At 46.1% G+C, this 27,640-nt stretch overlaps 1 protein-coding gene across 2 annotated transcripts in view; it reads left to right on the top strand.

Annotated features, from left to right (window-relative positions):
- The window catches only part of LOC139566155 (low-density lipoprotein receptor-related protein 1B-like), a 207,199-nt gene that overhangs the window by 130,272 nt on the left and 49,287 nt on the right, over positions 1–27,640 (top strand). For both annotated transcript variants that reach the window (XM_071387119.1, XM_071387118.1), the window contains 15 exons: positions 1,145–1,264; positions 2,766–2,894; positions 4,746–4,868; positions 4,982–5,122; positions 7,181–7,368; positions 8,228–8,411; positions 13,482–13,567; positions 13,807–13,935; positions 16,725–16,906; positions 17,385–17,584; positions 22,859–23,047; positions 23,227–23,375; positions 24,068–24,161; positions 24,395–24,511; positions 24,712–24,831. In XM_071387119.1, the coding sequence (XP_071243220.1) occupies positions 1,145–1,264; positions 2,766–2,894; positions 4,746–4,868; positions 4,982–5,122; positions 7,181–7,368; positions 8,228–8,411; positions 13,482–13,567; positions 13,807–13,935; positions 16,725–16,906; positions 17,385–17,584; positions 22,859–23,047; positions 23,227–23,375; positions 24,068–24,161; positions 24,395–24,511; positions 24,712–24,831 (2,151 nt within the window). The remainder of the gene's footprint in view (positions 1–1,144; positions 1,265–2,765; positions 2,895–4,745; positions 4,869–4,981; positions 5,123–7,180; positions 7,369–8,227; positions 8,412–13,481; positions 13,568–13,806; positions 13,936–16,724; positions 16,907–17,384; positions 17,585–22,858; positions 23,048–23,226; positions 23,376–24,067; positions 24,162–24,394; positions 24,512–24,711; positions 24,832–27,640) is intronic.

Raw genomic sequence — 27,640 nt, 5'->3', positions numbered from 1 at the left:
ATGTATATTTGTTGTGGATTTGCTCGTCGTCTGTGTATTTGAACGAGTCCCAGCCAGTAGCGGTTGGATGCACACACCGTGTTGTTGGTGCCCGCTGTTTGTGTGGCTAGTTCACACTGACCTTGTCCGCTGTTCACGGTTGCTCTCTGAATGCCCAAGGAGCAAAGGAAGCAGCTCCGCAGTGTCATCATAAAATTGATGTGGAACGCAAACAAATAAACAGACAATTCTTTCTCTCTCTTTCTTTATGTCTCTCCCTCTCTCATCTCTCTCTCTCTCCCTCTTTCTCTCTCTCATCTCTCTCATCTCTCCCTCTTTCATCTCCCTCCTCTCTCTCCCTCTTTCTTTCTTTCTCTCTCTCTCTCTCTCTCTCTCTCTCTCTCTCTCTCTCTCTCTCTCTCTCTCATATCTCTCCCTCTTTCACCTCCCTCTTTCTCTTTCTCTCTCTCTCTCGCTCTCGCTCTCGCTCTCGCTCTCCCTCTCCCTCTCTCATCTCTCTCATCTCTCCCTCTTTCATCTCCCTCCTCTCTCTCCCTCTTTCTCTCTCTCTTGCTCTCGCTTTCGCTCTCTTTCTCTCTCTCTCTCTCTTTCTCTCCCTCTCTCTCTCGCTCTCTCTCTCTTTCTCTCTCTCTCTCTCTCTCTCTTTCTCTCTCTCTTTCTCTCCCTCTTTCTCTCTCTCTCTGTCTGCTTGCTAATGCTGAATTCTTTTTACCTCACTTGGCACTCCTTTGTACATGGTTTGACTGTAAGGCAAGCGTTACTTTGAAAGTGCTTACGACTGAGAGAATGGTTTTGCCACGTTGGTGTATCTAATTTCACAGATGACATTGATAAAGTGATATAATTTTCCACCTGCATTAGAATAATTTGCTTCAAAATTGGTTACCTTCACCTCCGTATGTGATATTATTTTCTTCACCTTTTCTGTACAAAAACCTACCTTCTCTCTTGTATGTGACTTGACTGCAATTTGATATTACTCTATAACAGTTGAAACCTGGACCCATTTGGACTTTGCACACATACACCACCGTACTAAATCATTCATTTATCACTGCTCTCTGCATGGTTAAATGTGAAGATGTTTACATACTTCCTGTACCAATGAAATACCATATAATATGTTATATTTCATTCGGTCTAGACTTGTCCTGCCTGTGGAACCAGTTTGCCTGCTCTAAGAACAAGTGCATAGCCAAGCAGTGGCTTTGTGACGGAGAGGACGACTGTGGGGATGGATTGGACGAGAGCGCAGAGATCTGTGGTAAAAAACATGCCTGAATTTATTTACATTATGTTGACACAAATGTGTGTAGAAAATGTAGAGAACAGCCATAAATCAACATCAAAGGGACAGGGAAATGGGCCTCCCGAGTTGCGCAGCGGTCTAAGGCACTGCATTGCGGTGTTTGAGACGTCACTACAGATCCGGGTTCGATCCCGGGCTGTGTTGCTGCCGGCTGCACCCGGGAGACCCATGAGGCGGCGCACAATTGGCCCAGCATCGTCCGGGTTAGGGGAGGGTTTGGCCGGCTGGGATGTCCTTGTCCCATCATGCACAAGCGACTCGTTGTGGAAGCCTGGCGCATGCACGCTGACTTCGGTTGCCAGCTGTACGGTGTTTCCTCCGACACAATGTTGCAGCTGGCTTCTGGGTTAAGTGGGTAGTGTGTCAAGAAGCAGTGCAGCTTGGCAAGGTCATGTTTCGGAGGACACATGGCTCTCGAGCTTCATCTCTCCAGAGTCCATACGGGAGTTGCAGCGATGGGACAAGACTGTAACTACCAATTGGGTATTTTTTATTTATTTTTTATTTTATTTTTCCGTTATTTTACCAGGTAAGTTGACTGAGAACACATTCTCATTTGCAGCAACGACCTGGGGAATAGTTACAGGGGAGAGGAGGGGGATGAATGAGCCAATTGTAAACTGGGGATTATTAGGTGACCGTGATGGTTGAGGGCCAGATTGGGAATTTAGCCAGGACACCGGGGTTAACACCCCTACTCTTACGATAAGTGCCATGGGATCTTTAATGACCTCAGAGAGTCAGGACACCCGTTTAACGTCCCATCCGAAAGACGGCACCCTACACAGAGCAGTGTCCCCAATCACTGCCCTGGGGCATTGGGATCTTTGTTTAGACCAGAGGAAAGAGTGCCTCCTACTGGCCCTCCAACACCACTTCCAGCAGCATCTGGTCTCCCATCCAGGGCCTGACCAGGACCAACCCTGCTTAGCTTCAGAAGCAAGCCAGCAGTGGTATGCAGGGTGGTATGCAGGGTGGTATGTATTGCAAAAAGCAAGATTCATTTGACATTTTATGAGATAAATTATTGTTGGATATCACGAAATTGGGGAGAAAAAGGCATAAAAATGACAACAACAAAGAAAGAGACAGGGAAAGATTCATTTAAGATATTTGACATTTTATGAGATAAATCCTTTGATATATGGATGAGCAATTTGCTACAAACAGAGATATGGATTTCATGTTTTTCAGTAATATTTGCACAGACTCTTCAGAAAGTCTTGTAAATATTTATATTTCTATTACTGTAATTGTGCAGATTCTGTAGCCTGAGTGGCAGTCTGTTTCTGCTGTCTTGCCAAATCCTTGTCACTCATTATCATACCAAACATGTTTGGCGTGACAATTCCTTAAGGAGTTGGTAAGAGAGCTAAAACAGACTGCCACTCAGGCTAAAGATTCTTCAGTTCGGTAAAATAACATTTTGACCACGACTCCTATTGTACATATCCAGGTACGGCTACCTGTGGCCCAGGGTTGTTTAGTTGCCCAGAGTCGTACGCCTGCGTCCCCAAACACTGGCTTTGTGATGGGGAGAGGGACTGTCCAGATGGGAGTGATGAGCTCTCTGCTGCTGGCTGTGGTAATATATTGTTCTGAAGTTCTCCAACAGAAATCACAGTCATAGTGTAGTCACTCCCTTTTCTAAAGCACATAGTAGAATGATAATAATAATGATATGTGTCTAACAGTGTAGTCCAAGTCCTTTTTGTAAAGCACAAATGTCTCAATACATGTTTGTCATAGTGTATTATCCTCTGAAGGCCTCTGGACAGAAAGTACACAGTCATAGTGTAGTCACTCAGTCCCCTTTTTTAAAGCACAAATACCTCAATATGTGTCCGACAGTGTATTCCGAGCCCCTTTTTTTCTGAAGCTCAAATGTCTCGATACATATTTGTCACAGTGTGTTGTCCTCTGAAGGCCTCCGAACCCGAAAGCACACAGTCATATTTTAGTCACTCAGAATCCCCTTTGTAAAGCACAAATGTCTCAATATGTGTCTGTCATAGGGTATTGTCCTCTGAAGGCCTCCAGACAGAAACCAAACAGAAAACAATCATAGCATAGTCAGACTCAGTCCCATTTATAAAGCAAAAATGTCTCATTACATTTGTCAATGTGTATTCAGAATCCCCATTGTAAAGCAGAAATGACTCAATACGTTTCTGTTTCTGTTATAAGAAAAAAATGTAAAAATAATCGGCCCTCCATCTTCTGCAGTACTATAAAACCATATTTCCCCCTGACGCATACACTACATGGCCAAAAGTATGTGGACGCCTGCTCGTTGAACATCTCATTCCAGAATTATGGGCATTAATATGGAGTTGGTTCCCCCATTTGCTGCTCTAACAGCCTCCACTCTTCTGGGAAGGCTTTCCACTAGATGTTGGAACATTGCTGAAGGGACTTGCTTCCATTCAGCCACAAGAGCATTACTGAGGTCGGGCACCGATGTTGGGTGATTAGGCCTGGCTCGCAGTCGGCGGTCCAATTCATCCCAAAGGTGTTCGATGGGGTTGAGGTCAGGGCTCTGTGCAGTTCTGTCAATTTCTTCCACATCGATCTCAACAAACCATTTCTGTATGGACGTCTCTTTGTGCACGGGGGCATTGTCATGCTGAAACAGGAAAGGGCCTTCCCCAAATCGTTCTCCTGGCATCTGCCAAACCCAGATTCGTCTGTCGGACTGCCAGATGGTGATTCATCACTCCAGAGAACGCGTTTCCACTGCTCCAGAGTCCAATGGCGGCGAGCTTTACACCACTCCAGCCGTCATTTGGCATTGGGCATGGTGATCTTAGGCTTACGTGCGGCTGCTCGACCATGAAAACCCATTTCATGAAGCTCCCGACTAACAGTTATTGTGCTGACGTTGCTTCCAGAGGCAGTTTGGAACTCGGTAGTGAGTGCTGCAACCGAGGACAGACACTTTTTACGCGCTATGAGCTTCAGCACTCGGCGGCCCCGTTCTGTGAGTTTGTGTGGGCTACCATTTCGCGGCTGAGCCGTTGTCGCTCCTAGACGTTTCCACTTCACAATGTCAGCACTTACAGTTGACCGGGGCAGCTCTAGCAGGGCAGACATTTGACGAACTGACTTGTTGGAAAGGTAGCATCCTATGACGGTGCCACATTGAAAGTCACTGAGCTCTTCAGTAAGGCCATTCTGCTGCGAATGTTTGTCTATGGAGACTGCATGGCTGCGTGCTCGATTTTATACGCCTGTCAGCAACGGGTGTGGATGAAATAGCCAAATCCACTAATTTGAAGGGGTGTCCACCTACTTTTGTATATATAGTGTACCCTGTAAATAATGTCCACATTCCTATAGAAGTTCAGATCCTTTTCGAGAGGTGTGTATGGTGTGAAAAAAATCTCAGGTATTTCATTAACAAATTGGCCCTCCCTCCACATATTTCTTATCACAGCCCCCAACAACACGTGCATGGAGACAATGTTCCAGTGTCGTAATCAGGTCTGCATCCCACAGCGGTTCGCTTGTGACCGTGATGATGACTGTGGAGACGGCTCCGATGAGACCCCGGAGTGTAGTAAGAACTTCTCTCTCTCTCTCTCTGTCTCTCTCTCTGTCTCCCTCTCTCTCTCATTTCCTCTTGTTGTGTTCTGACTGCACATCCCGCCTCTTGCCTCCTGTGTCCTACAGAGTACGGGTCCTGCAGTCTGGGGGAGTTCCGTTGCACAGATGGCCGCTGTTTACCCAGAGTCCAGTGGGAGTGTGACGGCCATCCCGACTGTCTCGACCAATCAGACGAGCTGCCACACAACCCCAAGTGTTCCGCTGCAGGCAAGCCTTTCATCTTATACAACACAAGTGTGTGTGTGTGTGTGTGTGTGTGTGTGTGTGTGTGTGTGTGTGTGTGTGTGTGTGTGTGTGTGTGTGTGTGTGTGTGTGTGTGTGTGTGTGTGTGTGTGTGTGTGTGTGTGTGTGTGTGTGTGTGTGTGTGTGTGTGTGTGAGAGAGAAGAGGTACAGACCACCCCAGTCTCACCATGTCCCGGCTGGTTTGAGCCTATTACGAACACGTTGTGCTCATAGACCTGCTGGGAACAGGGCTGATACAAATTGAGTTGATAGCAGGGCCGTGCTCAGACATTTCAGGGGGCAGGTGCTCAAAATGAACCCACCGGCTCCCAGTTTACTGATTGTGATTTATCTTCAATGCTCTTTATAATATAATATCTGTGATCTTCTGACTCATGATATATGGGCTGGCTGGCTAGTAGCTTGTGTGGATATTTTTAGTATATGGTGGTTTGGTCAGGCAGGTCACCCGTGGTCATTATTCGACGTCCATCCATGCCTGAGGACGTCGGGAGATGCCGTGGAAACCAGCCACTAGGGGCAACAGCGAGCGCTGTTTCCTTCAAGTAGGCATTGGAGACGTGGATGGCAGATGGGCCGAAGCATCCGCCTCTGGTTCCAAAGTGCCCAAAGGATGCATGTTTAAATCCACCGATAGGTTATTTTTAATATTTTTGTTTTACGCCTATCCCAAACTTTAACACTTACCTTAACCATTCGGAGTTAATGCCTAACCTTAAGAATTCGGAGTTGATGCCTAAACTCAACCTTGGAACGATACAGAGAAGTAGTCAAACACTTCGAAGTGTGTTCTTTGGAAAAACGTTGAAATTTGAGAAACATGGATGAACGTCTTGACTACCTCTGTTGCTGCTGCCATGACACCCGTTTGCAACTCCCGACTGAAGAAGGGATGAGGTTGGGTCGCAGGGTCGTAGATGTAGCCGCTCCTTTCTGTCTTTCTGCCTCTCTCTGCTGCACGTAGGCTATCAGCCAACCAGGCCGAATATTGATGATGATGTAAATCAAGTGTTATCAAGTGTTAATCAAATGTTGTGCTGCTGTATCAGTACTGTTGATATTTAAACTAGGTAGCTTGCGCCTCCCGAGTGGCGCAGCGGTCTAACGCGTCACTACAGACCCCGGTTCGATCCCAGCCTGTGTCACATCTGGCCGTGACCGGGAGACCCATGAGGCGGCGCACAATTGGCCCAGCGTCGTCCAGGTTAGGGGAGGGTTTGGCCTGCCGGGATGTCCTTGTCCCGTCGCACTCTAGCGAATCCTTGTGGCGGGCCGGGCGCCTGCAAGCTGACTTCGGTCGCCAATTGTACAGTGTTTCCTCCGACACATTGGTGTGGCTGGTTTGGCAGGGTCGTGTTTTGGAGGACGCATGGCTCTCGACCTTCGCCTCTCCCAAGTCCATAGGGGAATTGCAGAGATGTGACAAGTCTGTAACTACCAATTGGATATCACGAAATTAGGGAGAAAAAAGTGTAAAAGTGCAAAAAATATATATAAAAAATTATTATAATAATAATTGGTAGATGGCTACACACACTCAACCGGTGACTGCATCTCAAGCCGTACATGTTTGGAATCCGGGCACGAACTCCGTACAGGGCCGACAAACAGGCGCAACCAACCAACTGACACGGGTGGCGAACTTGACGACATTTCGGACAGTGGCTTCAGAACAACAACGTCAAAAACTGTGTACAAAAATATATACAAATACCACCACCCAGACGGGCAGTTGGCGAGTAGGAGGGCAAAGGGGCAGGTGCTCTGGCACAGGTACACCCCTATATGTACACGTTCCTGGTTGATAGAAGTATGTTTAATTGACTGTTTAATTATGTTGGCCGGTTCCCCAGACCCAGATTAAGCCTAGTACTTGACAACAACAACAAACATTTTTTATTCTTTTGGTTTTAATTTTTTTGTCTAGGACTAGGCTTAATCTGGTTCCGGGAATTCAGGAGTCTTGCATTCCTGGCTTTCACAGAAAGTTAGAATCTAACACGTACCACTTTGTCCTGTAGAAAGCTTGTGCAACGGCTCTTTCTTCATGTGTGTCAACGGCCGCTGTGTCTCGCTGGCCAGCCTGTGTAACAGGAGGGACGACTGTGGGGACGCGTCAGACGAGAGGAACTGTCACGTCAATGAGTGTCTGAACCGTCGAGTCAGTGGATGCACACAGGACTGTGAAAACCTAGCTGTGGGCTACAAGGTAGGAAGGTACCCCTGCTCGCTTTCTCAGAATTACACACACACACACACACACACACACACACACACACACACACACACACACACACACACACACACACACACACACACACACACACACACACACACACACACACACACACACACACACACACACACACACACACACACACACACACACACACACACACAGAATCACAAGTCATGAACTGTACAAGGTAATTTCTCAGAGTCACACACACACACACGATATAGCTCTAAGTATGGTAAACCACTAAGCTCTTACAACATAAAACTAAGACTGAGTGAAAACTGTTTATTGATGTTTTGCAAATTTCTCTATAATGATAGGATTTAACACCGGTGTTATTACATTCCATATATCATGTTTAACAATAAAACAAACAGAACCTAAATCAACATACTATATGGACTTGATATTTCTCAGAATGGAAAAGGTTCTGTTTTCCAGAACATTTTGGTCCTGGCTTACCATATGTGTTTGTTTGTGCTATTCATACTTAATAACCATGACCCTGGTACATACAGTACAGTATATAGGTTGGGATCTGCCTGGTTGCTGTAAGCCATAGGTTGTCAGAGAAAAATCTATTTAAATCCATACTCTGTAAGATGTTCATACCAGAGTGGCTCGCCAACAAAACAAACCATGGATTTTGCACTCAGAACCTATTAAATCCCTTTGTGTCATTGTATCCCTGTATAGTCCATAGTCACTCCAACCCAATGGCGACAGTACCCCGTGACTTTTCTATTGATTCATTCAGTGCCTCAGTGTCCACACATGGATTCTGTTAGAAAAATAATGGCTCTCAATTTCTCCCTCACGTCCGATCCAGTGCAAGTGTTGGCCGGGATTTCGCTTGAAGAACGATGGCCAAACATGTGTTGACATTGACGAGTGTTCATCCGACTTCCCCTGTAGCCAGCTCTGCGTCAACACATACGGATCTTACAAGTGTCTGTGTGCAGACGGCTATGAGGCGCCAGCTAAGAACTCACACAGCTGCAGGTCTCTCTCAGGTATACCTCTTTCTCTACCTCCATCATTCTCTCTCTCGCTCTACCTCCATCATTCTCTCTCTCTACCTCCATCATTCTCTCTCTCTCTCTCTCTCTCTCTCTCTCTCTCTCTCTCTCTCTCTCTCTCTCTCTCTCTCTCTCTCTCTACCTCCATCATTCTCTCTCTCTCTCTCTCTCTCTCTCACACTCTCTCTCACTCTCTCTCTCCATCTTCTTTCGTCCATTCCTTCTCTCCATCTTCTCTCTCTTCCTTCTTACCCATCTGCCCATGTGTCTGCTCCTCTGTCACCCACCTTCCTGCTTGATTTTTTTTTTAAATCAGGGACTTCGGGAAATCACAGGGGAATTATCTTGCCGTTAGAACGAGGATCCTGATTAGTTAAAAGAGAACACTAGAATATGCATGACGTAAAACCACTTGTTCTATCTCTATGGGAAGGTACCTGTCGTGAGCCCAGTCAAATAATAGCCTGTGATGGTGATATATACTAGGGCTTGGAGCTAGGGAGGAAATCATTGGTTGTATAAGATTGACAGCTCCAGAGCCTCTGACTGTAACGTTACTGCACCTGCAGTAGGATAATGATACGATGTATTAAAAGTAATGACTTTATGAGTAATGATGAGCTACAGTGCCTTGCAAAAGTATTCACCCCCCTTGGCATTTTTCCTATTTTGTTGCATTACAACCTGGAATTTAAATAGATTTTTATTTGGATTTCATGTAATGGACATACACAAAATAGTCCAAATTGGTGAAGTGAAATGAAAAAAATTACTTTAAAAAACTGAAAAGTGGTGTGTGCATACGTATTCAGCCCCTTTGCTATGAAGCTCCTAAATAAGATCTGGTGCAACCAATTACCTTCAGAAGTCACATCATTAGTTAAGTAAAGTCCACCTGTGTGCAATCTAAATGTCACATGATCTGTCACATGATCTCAGTACATATACACCTGTTCTGAATGGCATCAGAGGCTGCAAACAACTAAGCAAACAACTAAGCAAGTTACACTATGAAGACCAATGAGCTCTCCAAACAGGTCAGGGACAAAGTTGTGGAGAAGTACTGATCAGGGTTGGGTTATAAAAAAATATCAGACACTTTGAACATCCCACGTAGCACCATTAAATCCATTATTAAAAAATGGAAAGAATATGGCACCGCAACAAACCTGCCAAGAGAGGGCCGCCCACCAAAACTCAGGGACCAGGCAAGGAGGGCATTAATCAGAGAGGCAACAAAGAGACCAAAGACAACCCTGAAGGAGCTGCAAAGCTCCACAGTGGAGATTGGAGTATCTGTCCATAGGACCACTTTAAGCCGTACACTCCACAGAGCTGGGCTTTACGGAAGAGTGGCCAGAAAAAAATAAGCAAACATGTTTGGTGTTCACCAAAAGTAATATGAAAGAAGGTACTCTGGTCAGTTGAGACTAAAATGTAACTTTTTGGCCATCAAGGAAAACACTACGTCTGGCCCAAACCCAACACCTCTCAACCCGAGAAAATCATCCCCACAGTGAAGCATGGTGGTGGCAGCATCATGCTTTGGGGATGTTTTTCATCGGCAGGGAATGGGAAACTGGTCAGAATTGAAGGAATGATGGATGGCGCTAAATACAGGGAAATTCTTGAGGGAAACCTGTTTCAGTCTTCCAGAGCTTTGAGACTGGGACGGAGGTTCACCTTCCAGCAGGACAATGACCCTAAGCATACTGCTAAAGCAACACTTGAGTGGTTTAAGGGGAAACATTTAAATGTCTTGGAATGGCCTAGTCAAAGCCCAGACCTCAATCCAATTGAGAATCTGTGGTATGACTTAAAGATTGCTGTACACCAGTGGAACCCATCCAACTTGAAGGAGCTGGAGCAGTTTTGCCTTGAAGAATGGGCAAAAATCCCAGTGGCTAGATGTGCCAAGCTTATAGAGACTTACCCCAAGAGACTTGCAGCTGTAATTTTGGTTTTACGTGGTTTTACGCCAAAGCCGTAAACACGGGCACCCTCATTGATATCATCCTAACTAACTTGCCCTCTAAATACACCTCTGCTGTTTTCAACCAAGATCTCAGCGATCACTGCCTCATTGCCTGCATCTGTAATGGTTCAGCGGTCAAACGACCTCCACTCATCACTGTCAAACGCTCCCTGAAACACTTCAGCGAGCAGGCCTTTCTAATCCACATGGCCTGGGTATCCTGGAAGGATATTGACCTCATCCCGTCAGTAGAGGATGCCTGGTTATTTTTTTTAAACGCCTTCCTCACCATCTTAAATAAGCATGCCCCATTCAAGAAATTTAGAACCAGGAACAGATATAGCCCTTGGTTCTCTCCAGACCTGACTGCCATTAACCAACACAAAAACATCCTATGGCGTTCTGCATTAGCATCGAACAGCCCCCGTGATATGCAACTTTTCAGGGAAGTTAGAAACCAATATACACAGGCAGTTAGAAAAGCCAAGGCTAGCATTTTCAAGCAGAAATTTGCTTCCTGCAACACAAACTCAAAAAAGTTCTGGGACACTGTAAAGTCCATGGAGAATAAGAACACCTCCTCCCAGCTGCCCACTGCACTGAGGATAGGAAACTCTGTCACCACCGATAAATCCACTATAATTGAGAATTTCAATAAGCATTTTTCTACGGCTGGTCATGCTTTCCACCTGGCTACCCCTACCCCGGTCACCAGCACTGCACCCCCCACAGCAACTCGCCTTCCCCATTTCTCCTTCTCCCAAATCCACTCAGCTGATGTTCTGAAAGAGCTGCAAAATCTGGATCCCTACAAATCAGCCAGGCTAGACAATCTGGACCCTTTCTTTCTAAAACTATCTGCTGAAATTGTTGCAACCCCTATTACTAGCCTGTTCAACCTCTCTTTCGTGTCGTCTGAGATTCCCAAAGATTGGAAAGCAGCTGCGGTCATCCCCCTCTTCAAAGGGGGGGACACTCTAGACCCAAACTGCTACAGACCTATATCTATCCTACCCTGCCTTTCTCAGGTCTTCGAAAGCCAAGTCAACAAACAGATTACCGACCATTTCGAATCCCACCGCACCTTCTCAGCTATGCAATCTGGTTTCAGAGCTGGTCATGGGTGCACCTCAGCCACAGTCAAGGTCCTAAACGATATCTTAACCGCCATTGATAAGAAACAATACTGGTTACCCGTATTCATTGACCTGGCCAAGGCTTTCGACTTTGTCAATCACCACATCCTCATCGGCAGACTCGATAGCCTTGGTATCTCAAATGATTGCCTCGCCTGGTTCACCAACTACTTCTCTGATAGAGTTCAGTGTGTCAAATCGGAGGGCATGTTGTCCGGGCCTCTGGCAGTCTCTATGGGGGTGCCACAGGGTTAAATTCTTGGGCCGACTCTCTTCTCTGTATACATCAATGATGTCGCTCTTGCTGCTGATGAGTCTCTGATCCACCTCTACGCAGACGACACCATTCTGTATACTTCTGGCCCTTCTTTGGACACTGTGTTAACAACCCTCCAGACGAGCTTCAATGCCATACAACTCTCCTTCCGTGGCCTCCAACTGCTCTAAAATACAAGTAAAACGAAATGCATGTTTTTCAACCGATCGCTGCCTGCACCTGCCCGCCCGTCCAGCATCACTACTCTGGACGGTTCTGACTTAGAATATGTGGACAACTACAAGTCTACAGTCTAACCTAGGTGTCTGGTTAGACTGTAAACTCTCCTTCCAGACTCACATCAAACATCTCCAATCCAAAGTTAAATCTAGAATTGGCTTCCTATTTCGCAACAAAGCATCCTTCACTCATGCTGCCAAACATACCCTCGTAAAACTGACCATCCTACCGATCCTCGACTTTGGCGATGTCATTTACAAAATAGCCTCCAATACCCTACTCAAAAAATTGGATGCAGTCTATCACAGTGCCATCCGTTTTGTCACCAAAGCCCCATATACTACCCACCACTGCGACCTGTACGCTCTCGTCTGCTGGCCCTCGCTTCATACTCGTCGCCAAACCCACTGGCTCCAGGTCATCTACAAGACCCTGCTAGATAAAGTCCCCCCTTATCTCAGCTCACTGGTCACCATAGCAGCACCCACCTGTAGCACGCGCTCGAGCAGGTATATCTCTCTGGTCACCCCCAAAACCAATTTCTCCTTTGGCCGCCTTTCCTTCCTTCTCTGCTGCCAATGACTGGAACGAACTACAAAAATCTCTGAAACTGGAAACACTTATCTCCCTCACTAGCTTTAAGCACAAGCTGTCAGAGCAGCTTACAGATTACTGCACCTGTACATAGCCCATCTATAATTTAGCCCAAACAACTCCCTCTTCCCCTACTGTATTTATTTATTTATTTACTCCTTTGCACCCCATTATTTATATTTCTACTTTCCACATTCGTCCACTGAAAATCTACCATTCCAGTGTTTTACTTGCTATATTGTATTTACTTTGCCACCATGGCCTTTTTTTGCCTTTACCTCCCTTATCTCACCTTATTTGCTCACATTGTATATAGACTTATTTTTCTACTGTATTATTGACTGTATGTTTGTTTTACTCCATGTGTAACTCTGTGTTGTTGTATGTGTCGAACTGCTTTGCTTTATCTTGGCCAGGTCGCAATTGTAAATGAGAACTTGTTCTCAACTTGCCTACCTGGACATATAATTTGAAATAAAAATAAATAAAATAGCTGCAAAAGGTGGCCCTACAAAGTATTGACTTTGACGGGTGAATAGTTATGCATGTTCTGTTTTTTTGTCTTATTTGTTTTAGCATCTTCAAAGTGGTAGGCATGTTGTGTAAATCAAATGATTACAACCCCCCCAAAAATCTATTTTAATTCCAGGTTGTAAGGCAACAAAATAGGGGAAATGCCAAGTGGAGTGAATATTTTCGCAAGCCACTATCTTTGAGAGCATACTGCTACAGTCACCCCTGCATAGGAATGTGTGACTCTTCAGGACCGTCACTATCAGATTATTTCTTCGGACTATATTGTTAGTCGTTGTCGTCGTGTATTGTAATTGCTGTATTTTTTTTTCTTCTTGTATTTTCTTCAGCTGAAGAGCCCTTCCTGATTCTGGCCGACCATCATGACATCAGGAAAATAAGCACGGATGGATCCAATTACACTCCTTTAAAACAGGTAAGACACACAAAGAGAAGTGTTCCTTTTTTTGAACCAGCTCAATATTTAAGGATGGAGGAGGTTTCTTATGGACAGCATCATTTTATTCATCATCTCACTTGAGTACATTGAGCATATCCTTATATGTCCTTTATGTCTCTCCCCAACCAATTATGCAAAGCAATTGCTCAATATGTTAATTAGGTATTTTTTTTGTAACAACAGTACAACGTGTACCTTATGACTGTGTCCCGCAGGGCCTCAGTAACATTATAGCAGTGGACTTTGACTACAGGAAGGAGTTGATTTACTGGATAGACTCGAGCTCTCCTGCCCTAAACCAACGGAGGATAAACAGAATGCGACTGAATGGGAGCGACCTGAAGGTACAGTACAGTATCAGCTGATACATCAGGTTTGGGGTGAATTGGAATTGAAATTATTCAATTCAGGAAGTTAACAGATTCCAATTCAACAATTGAAAAAAAAGGGCATCTCTATTCAATGACTTCTCAAAAAAAACGGAAGAGGAGTGTAAAGTCTGCTTCCAACTCACACTCTCAAACACGTAAATCCCCTGAACGCAGCTCACTTTCCAGCCCACTTTCCAGCTCACACTCTCAAACACCTAGATCCCCTGAACGCAGCTCACTTTCCAGCCCACTTTCCAGCTCACACTCTCAAACACCTAGATCCCCTGAACGCAGCTCACTTTCCAGCCCACTTTCCAGCTCACACTCTCAAACACCTAGATCCCCTGAACGCAGCTCACTTTCCAACCCACTTTCCAGCTCACAGTCTCAAACACCTAGATCCCCTGAACGCAGCTCACTCTCCAGATCCCAATCACCTGAATTCTGATCACCTGTTCACATACCTGCATGTCATTATCACACACTATTTAGTTCAGTTCTTTGCACCCCATCACTGTGAGGTATTGTTTGTTTTGTGACATGTCTTTGGGAGCTCTGTTTTTCCCCGTGATTTACTCCTCCCGTGTATGATAGTTTTTGCCTGCCTCACTAACGACGCCTATTCCCTGCCTGTACTTTAGCCTATCAGATGTCCTGTTATCAACCTATTGCCTGATCTCGCGGATGACATTACTAGCCTTTTCCCTGCCTGTACTGTTGCCCTTTTGGACCCCCTGTGTATGACCTTCTGCCTGCCCCTGGACCCAGCTACCCAGCTACCTGCCTCCTCCTGTGGTCCTTTACAATAAACACCTGCTGCACCCTGTGCTTGAAACCAGATCTCTGTCTCCCATCGTGTTCATTACAAGGAGAAGCTATTTATTTCAAAAGTTGACGCGTTTGTCATTTATTCAAATCACTTCCTGAATTGAGTGTCTTCAATTCAAATTGACCCCAACTGTGTTCTACATGAGCCCGAGGAAGGCGTGTGGTGAGATAGTGTTCTTGTGGTGTTAGTGGTTAATGTATGAGCCTGAGGGAAGGAGGCACTTTATCCATTTTCTCTCTCGCTCTCATTTCTTTCTCTCCCCCCCCCCACCAGGCAAGATTACACTGTTAGAGATGAGATGTTGAGAAGGTCTATAGGTGCTTTATATATCTAGAATTAAACACCCTGGCTGTGCAGCGGTTTAAATGTGACTAAAGGTGACAGTCTTCCCCGGCTGAAGGTTGAGCCGAGCCACATAAAACATTTATTCTATAGGAGTGATTATGGCCATGTAGCGCCTAATGCATAATGAGATTTTAATGCATTCCATTGTCATACAACGTACAGTATAGAGTGTGGATAATTCCTTAGACACACAGCTTCTTCGTAAAACGTTGTTTTCATTACACCTCGGACATACTTTATTGTTTTGGACCTAGACCCCCTGTTAATAATTCACCGCATGATGTAGTTGATGGCGTACATGAGTATTAGTTTACGGTGTTTGGCACAGAACAATGGCTGTTGGTTTAGGTTCAGCTGTATTTTATGAAATGTTTTGTTTTTGTCATATCTATGACAATATCATCATACTGTTATGACGAACAGTTCAAAAAGTGTTACTGAACCCTGTTATGATCATGTTATGCACCATAGATACAGTACAGTACAGAATGTGCTTCCTTTTTTTTGGGGGGGGGGGCAATTTTGCACTGACTTTGGCAGACATTGGCTTCAGTGACATTGGCACACAGAGGAAGATCTCTGACTCAGTATCTCAACGTCAATGATCGTATCAGTGTGCATGTATTTGCGTCCTTGAACATGGCTGGTCTCCTATCAAGGCTCCCCATTTAGCTTTTCAAAGGCCAGGGTCAGAGTCTGGGTGACGTTAGAGTGCCAACAGAACCTGAGTACCTAAGGGGGCTCCCCTTGGCTCGTTATCATTAATACAGGGATAATGACTCATTATAGCTTTACTGCACCCAGGATCACTCCCGTCTGAGTCGTACTTTAGCTCACTGCTGCCGAAACGCTTCAGAGTAGAGACCGTTTCTGTAGTTATTAGACCAATGATATTAGAACTGTTGCAGTGCAGACCCATAGAAGGCTGTTATGAGTCGTTAGGGCTTTTCACACTATCTTCTTAATTGTGGACAAAATCACTCCAGGGCTAGCTTACCTTCCATTCACACGATCAATTGTTAACCCCGGGGTAACTAAACCCAACTGTTTGGGTTAGATTGTGAGGGCTCCACGAAACGGGTTACAGTGATTTTCTGATTCATCTTGAGTTGCTTTAAAGGCCCGGTGCAGTCAGAAACATGATTTCCCTGTGTTTTATATATATACTTCCACACTATGAGGTTGGAATAATACTGTGAAATTGTGAAAATGATGATGTCCTTTTGGGTAACAGCTGTTTGAAAAGACTGCCTGATATTGTCAGTCTGTTTTGGTGGGATGGAGATTTGGCCTGCCACGGTGACATCACCAGGCCGTTAAATTGGCTAATAGACCAAAAAGAAAGAGATTTCCAAACTCTCTGCCAATAACAGCTGCTTTTCAGTTTCCCCCTCCCCACTCAGACAGCTCACAGCCAGTCCTAGGAAAAATCTTGCTTGAGAAATTGCTCTTTGCGAAGATGAATTTTTTTTGGGGGTTGACAAATTTAATTGAAAACAGTCACATTAAGGTACTTAGTTGTTACTCAGAAATGATTTGATATTGAGATAAAAATGTCCCTACCTGTTTCCTCTCCTCTAACCCACAGGTAATCCACAGGACGTCCACCCCCAGTGCTCTAGCCGTGGACTGGATAGGTAAGAACCTGTACTGGTGCGACATAAGGAAGAAAAGTCTGGAGGTGTCCAAGGCTAACGGACTCTATCCTGTGGTACTGGTCAGCACTGGTCTGGACAACCCTACTGACCTGGCTCTGGATGCAGACACTGGGCATGTACAACTCTCCATCTTCTCCATCTGTCTTTACATCATGCTACGTGCTACTATCTGTCACAGTATCATCTGGAGAGAATGAATCCAGAACAAGATTTAGCTATGTCTGTCGAGAGAAACCACAGACTGTCAAAAGAAATACCAGCTAATCAGTTTGTTACTGTGGAAGTGTAGCTATGCTGTTTTTGTTTCTGAGGCAGCCAACTTTCTGCTCAGGCTTTGAAGTCTAGTACTCATTTTGATGCAGAGTTCGATATCTCACGTAAACTACTCCATAACGAGAAGTAAACACAGTTAGATTTAGCCGACACTCTTGTCCAGAGCGACTTACAGTTGGTGCATTAACCTTAAGATGGCTAAGTGAGACAACCACAATTCACAGTTCACATAGCCCATTTGACCAATGGAGTGGTAGCCTAAGGTATCTGGTGTAGCCTAAGGTATCTAGCTGAAAACTGTATTCATTCCTCTGTAGTTATGTGTTCTGGATCGACAGTGGAGAGCATCCCCATATTGGGAGGATAGGTTTGGACGGCAGCAGCCGGACGGTGATCAGCGACACAGACATGTTCAGCCCTGCAGCTCTCGCCATCGACTACACAGCAAAAAGACTTTACTGGGCTGACTCGCATCAAATTCTCTTCTCAAACATGGACGGTTCAAAAAGACACAAAGGTAAGGGACAGTGAATTGAGTATTGCCCTTGGTCTTGGTCTCTCTCTCTTGCTCTCTGTCTGTCTGTCTGTCTGTCTACTGTATCTATCTCTCAACTCTCAACATTTGATGTCTCAATTGGCTTTGTAAATAATAATTTGTGCCTATTTAAGGTCAGTTTGTCATTGACATTGTCATCTATCACCCCAGTGTTTAATTTGCCATACTGTAATAATTGCGCCACTATATACCTATTTATTGCCTCACCCCCCTTATCCTACCTCATTTGCACACACTGTATATAGACTTTCTCTATTGTGTTATTGTAACTGTGTTCCTCTTCCTCCGAAGAGGAGGAGCATGGATTGAACCAAGGCGCAGCGTTGTGATAAGACATGATAATTTATTAAACAAAACAGACGAAGACGAAAACGAACTATACTTGATATAACTAACAAAACAACAAACGATGTAGACAGACCTGGACGTAAGAACTTACATGTAACACGAAGAACGCACGAACAGGGAAATGACTACATAAAAACCGAACGAACAAAATGAACAAACAAACCGAAACAGTCCCGTATGGTGCAACATAGACAGACACTGACACAGGAGACAACCACCCACAAACAAACACTGTGAAACTACCTACCTTAATATGATTCTCAATCAGAGGAGATGAAAACCACCTGCCTCTAATTGAGAACCATATTAGGTACCCATTAACCAACATAGAAACAGAAAACATAGACTGCCCACCCAAACTCACGTCCTGACCAACTAACACATACAAAACAGGTCAGGAACGTGACATAACCCCCCCCTCAAGGTGCGTACTCCGAACGCACCACCAAAAGTCTAGGGGAGGGTCTGGGTGGGCATCTGACCACGGTGGTGGCTCAGGCTCTGGGCGAGGTCCCCACCCCACCATAGTCAATCCCAGCTTACATCTCCCCCTTAGAATGACCACCCTCTTATTTCCCCCACCTAATTTAAGGGGCAACACCAAGATAAAGGACAGCTCCGGGACAAGGTAGCTCAGGACAGAGAGGTAGCTCAGGACAGAGGGATAGCTCAGGATAGAGAGGTAGCTCAGGATAGAGAGGTAGCTCAGGATAGAGAGGCAGCTCCGGACTGAAGGGCAGCTCCGGACAGAGAGACAGCTCTGGACTGAGAGGCAGTTCTGGATGAATGACGGCTCCGGACGCTCATGGCAGGCTGACGGCTCCGGACGCTCATGGCAGGCTGACGGCTCCGGACGCTCATGGCAGGCTGACGGCTCCGGACGCTCATGGCAGGCTGACGGCTCCGGACGCTCATGGCAGGCTGACGGCTCCGGACGCTCATGGCAGGCTGACGGCTCCGGACGCTCATGGCAGGCTGACGGCTCCGGACGCTCATGGCAGGCTGACGGCTCCGGACGCTCATGGCAGGCTGACGGCTCCGGACGCTCATGGCTCGCTGACGGCTCCGGACGCTCATGGCTCGCTGACGGCTCCGGACGCTCATGGCTCGCTGACGGCTCCGGACGCTCATGGCTCGCTGACGGCTCTGGACGCTCATGGCTCGCTAACGGCTCTGGACGCTCATGTCTGGTTGGCGGCTCTGGCAGATCCTGTCTGGTTGGCGGCTCTGGCAGATCCTGTCTGGTTGGCGGCTCTGGCAGATCCTGTCTGGTTGGCGGCTCTGGCAGATCCTGTCTGGTTGGCGGCTCTGGCAGATCCTGTCTGGTTGGCGGCTCTGGCAGATCCTGGCTGGTTGGCGGCTCTGGCAGATCCTGACTGACGAACGGCTCTAGCGGCTCCTGACTGACGAACGGCTCTGACGGCTCGGGACAGACGGGCGGCTCTAATGGCTCGGGACAGGCGGATGGCTCAGACGGCGCTGGGCAGACGGATGGCTCAGATGGCGCTGGGGAGACGGATGGCTCAGATGGCGCTGGGGAGACGGATGGCTCAGATGGCGCTGGGGAGACGGATGGCTCAGATGGCGCTGGGGAGACGGATGGCTCAGATGGCGCTGGGGAGACGGATGGCTCAGATGGCGCTGGGGAGACGGATGGCTCAGATGGCGCTGGGGAGACGGATGGCTCAGATGGCGCTGGGGAGACGGATGGCTCAGATGGCGCTGGGGAGACGGATGGCTCAGATGGCGCTGGGGAGACGGATGGCTCTGGCCGGATAAGGCGCACTGTAGGCCTGGTGCGTGGTGCCGGAACTGGAGGCACCGGACTGGAGACACGCACTTCAAGGCTAGTGCGGGGAGCAGGGACAGGGCACACTGACCTCTCGAAGCGCACTATAGGCCTGGTGCGTGGTACCGGCACTGGTGGCACCGGGCTGAGGGCACGCACATCAGGAAGAGTACGGGGAGAAGGAACAGTGCGTACAGGGCTCTGGAGACGCACAGGAGGCTTAGTGCGTGTTGCCGGAACTGGAGGCACCGAACTGGATACACGCACCATAGGAAGAGTGCGTGGAGGAGGAACAGGGCTCTGGAAACGCACTGGAAGCCTGGTGCGTGGTGTAGGCACTGGTGGTACTGGGCTGGGGCGGGGAGGTAGCGCCGGAAATACCGGACCGTGCAGGCGTACTGGCTCCCTTGAGCATTTAGCCTGCCCAACCTTACCTGGTTGAATGCTCCCCGTCGCCCGACCAGTGCGGGGAGGTGGAATAACCCGCACGGGCTATGTAGGCGAACCGGGGACACCATGCGTAAGGCTGGTGCCATGTAAGCCGGCCCGAGGAGACGCACTGGAGACCAGACGCGTTGAGCCGGCCTCATGACACCTGGCTCAATGCCCAATCTAGCCCTACCAGTGCGGGGAGGTGGAATAACCCGCACCGGGCTATGCACACGTACAGGAGACACCGTGCGCTCTACTGCGTAACACGGTGTCTGCCCGCTCTCCCGCTCTCCACGGTTAGCCTGGGAAGTGGGCGCAGGTTTCCTACCTGCCCTCGACCCATAACCTCTTAGCCCCCTCCCAAGAAATTTTTGGGGTCTCTTCTCGGGCTTCCAGCCACGTCTCCTTGCTGCCTCCTCATACCACCGCTCTTGGGCTCTCGCTGCCTCCATCTCCTCACGAGCGCGGCGATATTCCCCAATGTGAGCCCAGTGTCCTTTTCCCTCCAATACTTCCTCCCAAGTCCATGAGTCCTGATTTCTTGGCCGCTGCTCAAACTTGCGCTGCTTGGTTCTGGATTGGTGGGTGGTTCTGTAACGGTGTTCCTCTTCCTCCGAAGAGGAGGAGCATGGATTGAACCAAGGCGCAGCGTTGTGATAAGACATGATAATTTATTAAACAAAACAGACGAAGACGAAAACGAACTATACTTGATATAACTAACAAAACAACAAACGATGTAGACAGACCTGGACGTAAGAACTTACATGTAACACGAAGAACGCACGAACAGGGAAATGACTACATAAAAACCGAACGAACAAAATGAACAAACAAACCGAAACAGTCCCGTATGGTGCAACATAGACAGACACTGACACAGGAGACAACCACCCACAAACAAACACTGTGAAACTACCTACCTTAATATGATTCTCAATCAGAGGAGATGAAAACCACCTGCCTCTAATTGAGAACCATATTAGGTACCCATTAACCAACATAGAAACAGAAAACATAGACTGCCCACCCAAACTCACGTCCTGACCAACTAACACATACAAAACAGGTCAGGAACGTGACAGTTATTGACTGTATGTTTGTTTATTCCATGTGTAACTCTGTGTTGTTGTTTGTGTCGCATTGCTATGCTTTATCTTGGCCAGGTCGCAGTTGTAAATGAGAACTTGTTCTCAACTAGCCTACCTGGTTAAATACAGATGAAATAAATAAATACAAATAAAATTGAGTGTACTTTTTCAGACTTTAGATAAAAACCTTGACATTACTGTGAAGCGGTTTGTCCGTGATTGATTCAACTCCATAGAAACCGAGCATGAGCCAAGTCATTAATATGCCTGTTCCATACACTTCAAAACAAGGTGTTAATTGAAATGAGTCGCTATCTATCTCTGGCGTTCAACCTGTGAGAAATGAGAGAAATGTTTTTCTCACCTTTTTTTGAGTTATTCATTTGGTCTAACACAATTTTCTCCCAATACTATTTGGTTCACAAACAAAACATGTTATTAAACAATGCTTAAAAACCTCTTAAGGATCCGAACCTTTTCATAAATGTTTGCCTAAAATGACATACCCAAGTCTAACTGCCTGTAGTTCAGGCCCTGAAGCAAGGATATGCATATTCTTGATACCATTTCAAAGGAAACACTTTGAAGTTTGTGGGAATGTGAAATTAATGTAGGAGAATATAATACATTCGATCTGGTAAACGATAATACAAAGAAAAATGCATGCATTTTATTGTATTTTTTTTGTACCATCACCTTTGAAATGCAAGAGAAAGGACATAATGTATTATTCCATCCCAGGCTCAATTTAGATATTGGCCACTAGATGGCAGCAGTGTATGTGCAAAGTTTTAGACTGATCCAATGAACCATTGCATAGCTGTTCAAAATGTGGTATCAAGACTGCCCAAATGTGCCTAATTGGTTTATTAATACATTTTCAAGTTCATAATTGTGCACTCTCCTCAAACAGTAGCATGGCAATCTTTCACTGTAATAACTACTGTGAATTGGACAGTGCAGTTAGATTAACAAGAATTTAAGCTTTCTGCCCATATCAGATATGTCTATCCTGGGAAATGTTCATGTTACTTACAACCTCATGCCAGTCACATTAGACATTAGCCTACGTTAGCTTAACCGTCCCGTGAGGAGAACACCGATCCCGTAGAGGTTAATTAAAGTGAAGTCACGACATTCTCAACGTATTTTTATTATTCATTTAATTTCAGTTTTTCATCTTCAACAGCCAGTTTGTGATTAGCTGTAGTACTTATAGTCTACTCCGTGCCCTACTAAGCCATGCTGACAGACAGACAGACAGTCCATTTAGTCACGTCTTTACTTCTCTTTTCCTGCAATAAAACACCACAGAGCCTGGCAGCTTGTCACAGCAATTATTCAGGACGAGCTGTGTGTGTGTGTGTGTGTTCAGCAGATTCCTCCTAAAGCAGTATCAGATGGACGTAATGTAGAAGTGGCATGTTAATCCATTGTGTATGTGTGTGTGTGTGTGCGTGCGTGCGTGCGTGTGTGTGTGTGTGCGTGTGTGCGTGTGTGTGTGTTCACGCGTGCATGTGTGTGTGATCTGGCTGTATTCCAGACTCTGATTAATCAGTGTGTGTTCCATTCCAGTGCCTAGTCGAGACATCCGGGAGGTGACGGCGCTGACTCTGTTTGAGGATGTCATCTATTGGACGGATGAGAAGTCCAAGTCGCTGAACCGGGCCCACAAGACCTCCGGGGCTCAGGGAGCAGAGCTGCTCAGATACTGGAGAGCCATCCACAACATCAAGGTTTACCACCCTCTCCGCCAACCCGACGGTAATTGTCTAGACACTCAGTGTGTGTCTGCATGCCTTTGAGAGAGAGAGAGCGAGAGAGAGAGGTGTTTCTTTTTAATTGTAATGAGCAAATGTGCCCTCAGACTAATGATGCTGACAGCAGAGGGGAAAGGGCTCTAGCTGTGGATGTTGGTTTTACTCTCCCTCTCTCCGCCGCAGTGCCCAAACACCAGTGTCAGGTGACTAACGGAGGCTGCAGCCACCTGTGTCTCCTCTCCCCCGGGGGAGGTTACAGGTGTGCCTGCCCCACCCACTTCTACCTGGCTGCAGACAACAAGACCTGCCTGTCCAACTGCACAGCCAGCCAGGTCAGTGGCCCTTTTCTCCTACAGCTTACAGAAATATTTGACCTTTTACTCATTCAGCAGACGCTGTTATCCAGAGCGACTTACAGTTAGTGAATTCATCTTAAGGTAGCTCGGTGGGACAACTACATTTCACAGTCATAGTAAGTGAATAATAGTAAGGTAATAATTAGAGGAGTGCTTATATTTGACATGTTACACACTTGTAACATATCAAATATATGTGTGTCATGGGAATGTTTTTCTTGCATATCCCAACTCCCCCTGAGACACCCATTGGGAGTGGGGTCACGGCCAGTGTCACCATTGTCCAGCACCCCTGGATCAATTGGGTTAAGTGCCTTGCTCAAGGGCACAGTGTCAGATTTTGTCGGCTTCGGAATTCAAACCAGCGACCTTTCGGTTACTGGCCCAACACTCTAATCACAAAGTCAACTGTACCTGCCACCCAATAAAGCTGCTATCAGCTAACTCCGTGCTAGTTGGAGGGGGAGTGGGAGAGGGGGGGGGTGCTGTGGGATAGATCAAGATACATTTTGAAGAGGTATGTTTTCATATGTTTTTGGAAGATGGGGAGGGACTAGCAGGGGCTCGGACTTTAGTACTTGTAGATTCAGGTCAGGGACTTTAGTGTCCCAAAATCTTCCTGAATGATGATGAAATCTGAAGCGTTCTACTGTTGTTGTGTCCTATAGTTCCGCTGTGGGACAGATGAGTGCATCCCCTTCTGGTGGAAGTGTGACACGGTGGACGACTGTGGGGACGGGTCGGACGAGCCTCCAGACTGCCGTGAGTCACCACCAACACACACACACACACTTGACAAGGTCCCAGTAAGAGTTGTCACATGTCCTGTACACACCAATTCACAATTACACAATCAATTCACAGCCCTCTAGTGGAGCAGGACACTAACTGCACAGTACAGAAGATGTTTACAACTCTTCTCCCTGGTTTTGTTCACTAGCTGTGTTTCTATGGAGTCGGTGCAATGTGTGTGTGTTTCTGTTCTTTCCTCACAGCTGAGTTTAAATGCCAGCCAGGGAGGTTCCAGTGTGGGACTGGTCTCTGTGCTCTGCCTCCGTTTATCTGTGATGGGGAGAACGACTGCGGGGACAACTCTGATGAAGCCAACTGTGGTGAATTTCTTTCCATTTCTGGCCGTTATTGTAAAAGAGAATGCATACTCGTTACTTACCTGGTTACATAAAGTAAATAAATAAATGATGACACGATCCATCCTAGTCTGAATCCGCCCCAAAAGTTTCCACAACTGTCAAAAACGACATTGTAGACTACCTTCGGCTCAGGATAACACCTTTGTTCATACCTTCTACAGAATCCTACATCTGTCTATCTGGACAGTTCAAATGCAGGAAGCGTCAGAAGTGCGTCCCACTGAACCTGCGCTGTAACGGACAGGACGACTGTGGAGACGGAGAGGACGAGACAGACTGCCGTAAGAATCAAATCGTCTGTAGATAGATGGATCTCTATAGACGCGGTCTTAAAGAAGAGGCTGACTATGTGAGGAAAGTTTGACAGCGCTGTACTTTTTGCCGGGGGATTTCAATTTCACTTGGCCATGAAAAAATGAGCCTCTGCAAGATTTAGATAATAAAGTATTGAAAAGGCTTTTAGTTGTTAGCACTCTGGTCATTTCTTTAGCGGGAGAGACGACCCTTTGACGAATGACAAAAAGAAAGGAACAGTCGAGAGAAACTCAGACTCTGAACAGACAGACTCTGTGACTTCCCCTCTGATCTTCAACTCTTGGTCAATGATTCACCCTGTTAACAATTCTCTTTGGATTATAAGAAAGCCCCCAGCCTTCTATGTTCATACTGCCATACCTGGTTAATTCTGTTCATAGACACAAGGAAGGTCCATTATTAATAAAAGCCACACGTCCTTGTTATAATAAGAAAAGGATGTGTGTTTCCTTTCAGTTGACCTCGCTTGACCTCACTGTGGCTGTTGATTGGAGTTTCATCCCCTGCTTGTTATCCCTCTGTCTTGACATTTTAAAGTTCTGAACTGCTGCGTGCTTCTTTCACTTGTCTGAAATTTACAGCACCAGGTAAAGGTTATGAGACAATGCCTCATGTCTGTGAGAGAGACAGAGAGAGCATCTTAGTAAGTACCTGTAATCACACCTGTCTGGTTGTCATCATGAATCAAAGTGACAGCTCTAAGACACACACACACACACACATACATGCACACCATCCATGAACGCCTTGTTAGATCACAGTGGTGGGTTAATGACTCGTCTCAGAGCTCCAGCCCTAGAAGCAGTCTAATCTCCTTCCCTTCCCCTCCCTGCACCTCCCGAGTCTCTGGCTGCGGTCCCATTCAGTCCCAGCCTGGCTCAGTGGTAGAGCCGTGTTGCCCTGAGGCCACTAGGAACAGAGAGGAAGACACTGGTAATTGCACCAGCAGGGGGTTGAGCAACGCTGGTAGGCTGGGGGAAGGTGGAGCTGGGTGGGGGAGGGTGTGAGGGGAAGGATGGGGGCGGGGAGGGGGGGGCTGGCGAAATGTACAGCACCAAGTAAAGTGTTTCTCTGTAGGCTCTATTTTAACAAACCTAACACAAGTGTAAATCTATGGCTGGCGATAGAGCTATAGGTATGGGGGGGGGTCAGAAATATTTGTTGCTATTTTCACAACCAGATTTATGAGTGCAGTAGCTGGCGGTGGCGTGGAAGGGCTGGGTTTTGCTAAATAAACAAGATGAAGGTGTATCAAGACTTGACCTCTCAATGGCCAATCAGAACATGCTCCGTGGCTAAATATGTGGTTGCTTCAAGTTGTCGAGAGCTTGGGACTATAAAGTTATATCTGCAAAAATATGATTCTGAGATGATTGGCAGTAGAATTCCGAACCCTCATTGGCTTGAATGGTGTCAACAATTTGTATCTTGTATTCTTTTTAACTTAACATGAATTAGGATATTTATGGTACTATATAGGTAGAGAACATTGAACAGAACAAGGCCACGTGAATAACAAAATGTTGACAAAAAATGCAGATAGAACATTATAGTCCCAAGCTCACATTGTGTATTTATGGTATTTTATATATTGCGTGGTAATCAACTCCATCATAGCCTAGTTTGTTAAATAGCCTACAGAAACCAAATAACAAAAAGTAGACCTATCCCATATTTGATAAATATGTTGAACATGTTTCTGAACAGTAATTGCATGGCATCGATCTGGAAATATTTTATTAACATTTGCACTGATATAGGCCTACTGTAAAATGCATTAGCATGCCAAACGTTGTCAATAAACAATATTAAATTCACTAATTGATAAGACCTACAAAGAGAGCGAGTACTTCTAATCAAATTCTCCTAAAACGAAACAACAACTGGTTTTACACAGGCTATATGTCTAAATACAGTTACAGGCACCACAATTGCTCCCGGTGGGAATATACTGTGAATATTAGGCAACAACGTAGACTATGGAGGGTTTGATGCACATCTAAACTTTTCACAGGAGCTGGATAAAGATCCAATATAAAGAGAAAGGGGGAATGTCCACTCCCAAATACACTGTATATAGCTGTAGCCTACCATTGCGGTTGATTTGGCCATAGTGAGTTAGCCAAGTGAAAGGTAACTAAACAGGCAATTTTTGCATAAATGCGGATTCATCACCAATTCCCCGCGTTTTCACACGGTTTGAAAGTTCCAACAGAGGAAAGTGGACGATACATTTTTTGGCAAAATGAATAACTTTTTTTGATAACTTGTTCTTAAACAGGCTTCCTACGTTCGCTCACACCTTTCATGCAATGGGCAGAGCACATAATGAGTCCAAATGTTTCACAGAAGCTGGACAAAAATAATGGCCAAGATAAATAAAAAGGGGAATGTCTGACTGTTCGGATAATCATGATATTTCAATAAAGCCTTGGTGATGTACTTAAGGCCACTGTGTGCGAATCCTCTGGCAAAATCAATGTCATTACCAATTGCTTTACCGCTAAAACCAGCTTTTGGTCGGCCTTAAATATCCCTAGTTGCAGTCACTGAAATTGGCATATTGGCGCACGTTCTTAAGGACACACCTCAAATATTTCCACCCCTCCTACCTCGGCGCAAGCCAGCTGACATTACACAGGTAAATTGTCGACCCTGGCGTTAGGGCTGGAAAATGCCAGTGCGCCAGTTTTTACATGGCAAAATGAAGCGCGCGTGTGAGCGACAGAGCGAGACAGAGAGGATATTCCAGGAGCTGAGTCTCACCCAGGGTGC

The sequence above is a fragment of the Salvelinus alpinus genome, chromosome 38 (genome assembly GCF_045679555.1).
Source record: "Salvelinus alpinus chromosome 38, SLU_Salpinus.1, whole genome shotgun sequence".
Taxonomy (NCBI): domain Eukaryota; kingdom Metazoa; phylum Chordata; class Actinopteri; order Salmoniformes; family Salmonidae; genus Salvelinus; species Salvelinus alpinus.
The sequence above is the reverse complement of the archived record's forward strand: the minus strand, read 5'-3'. Positions and strand labels throughout refer to the sequence as shown.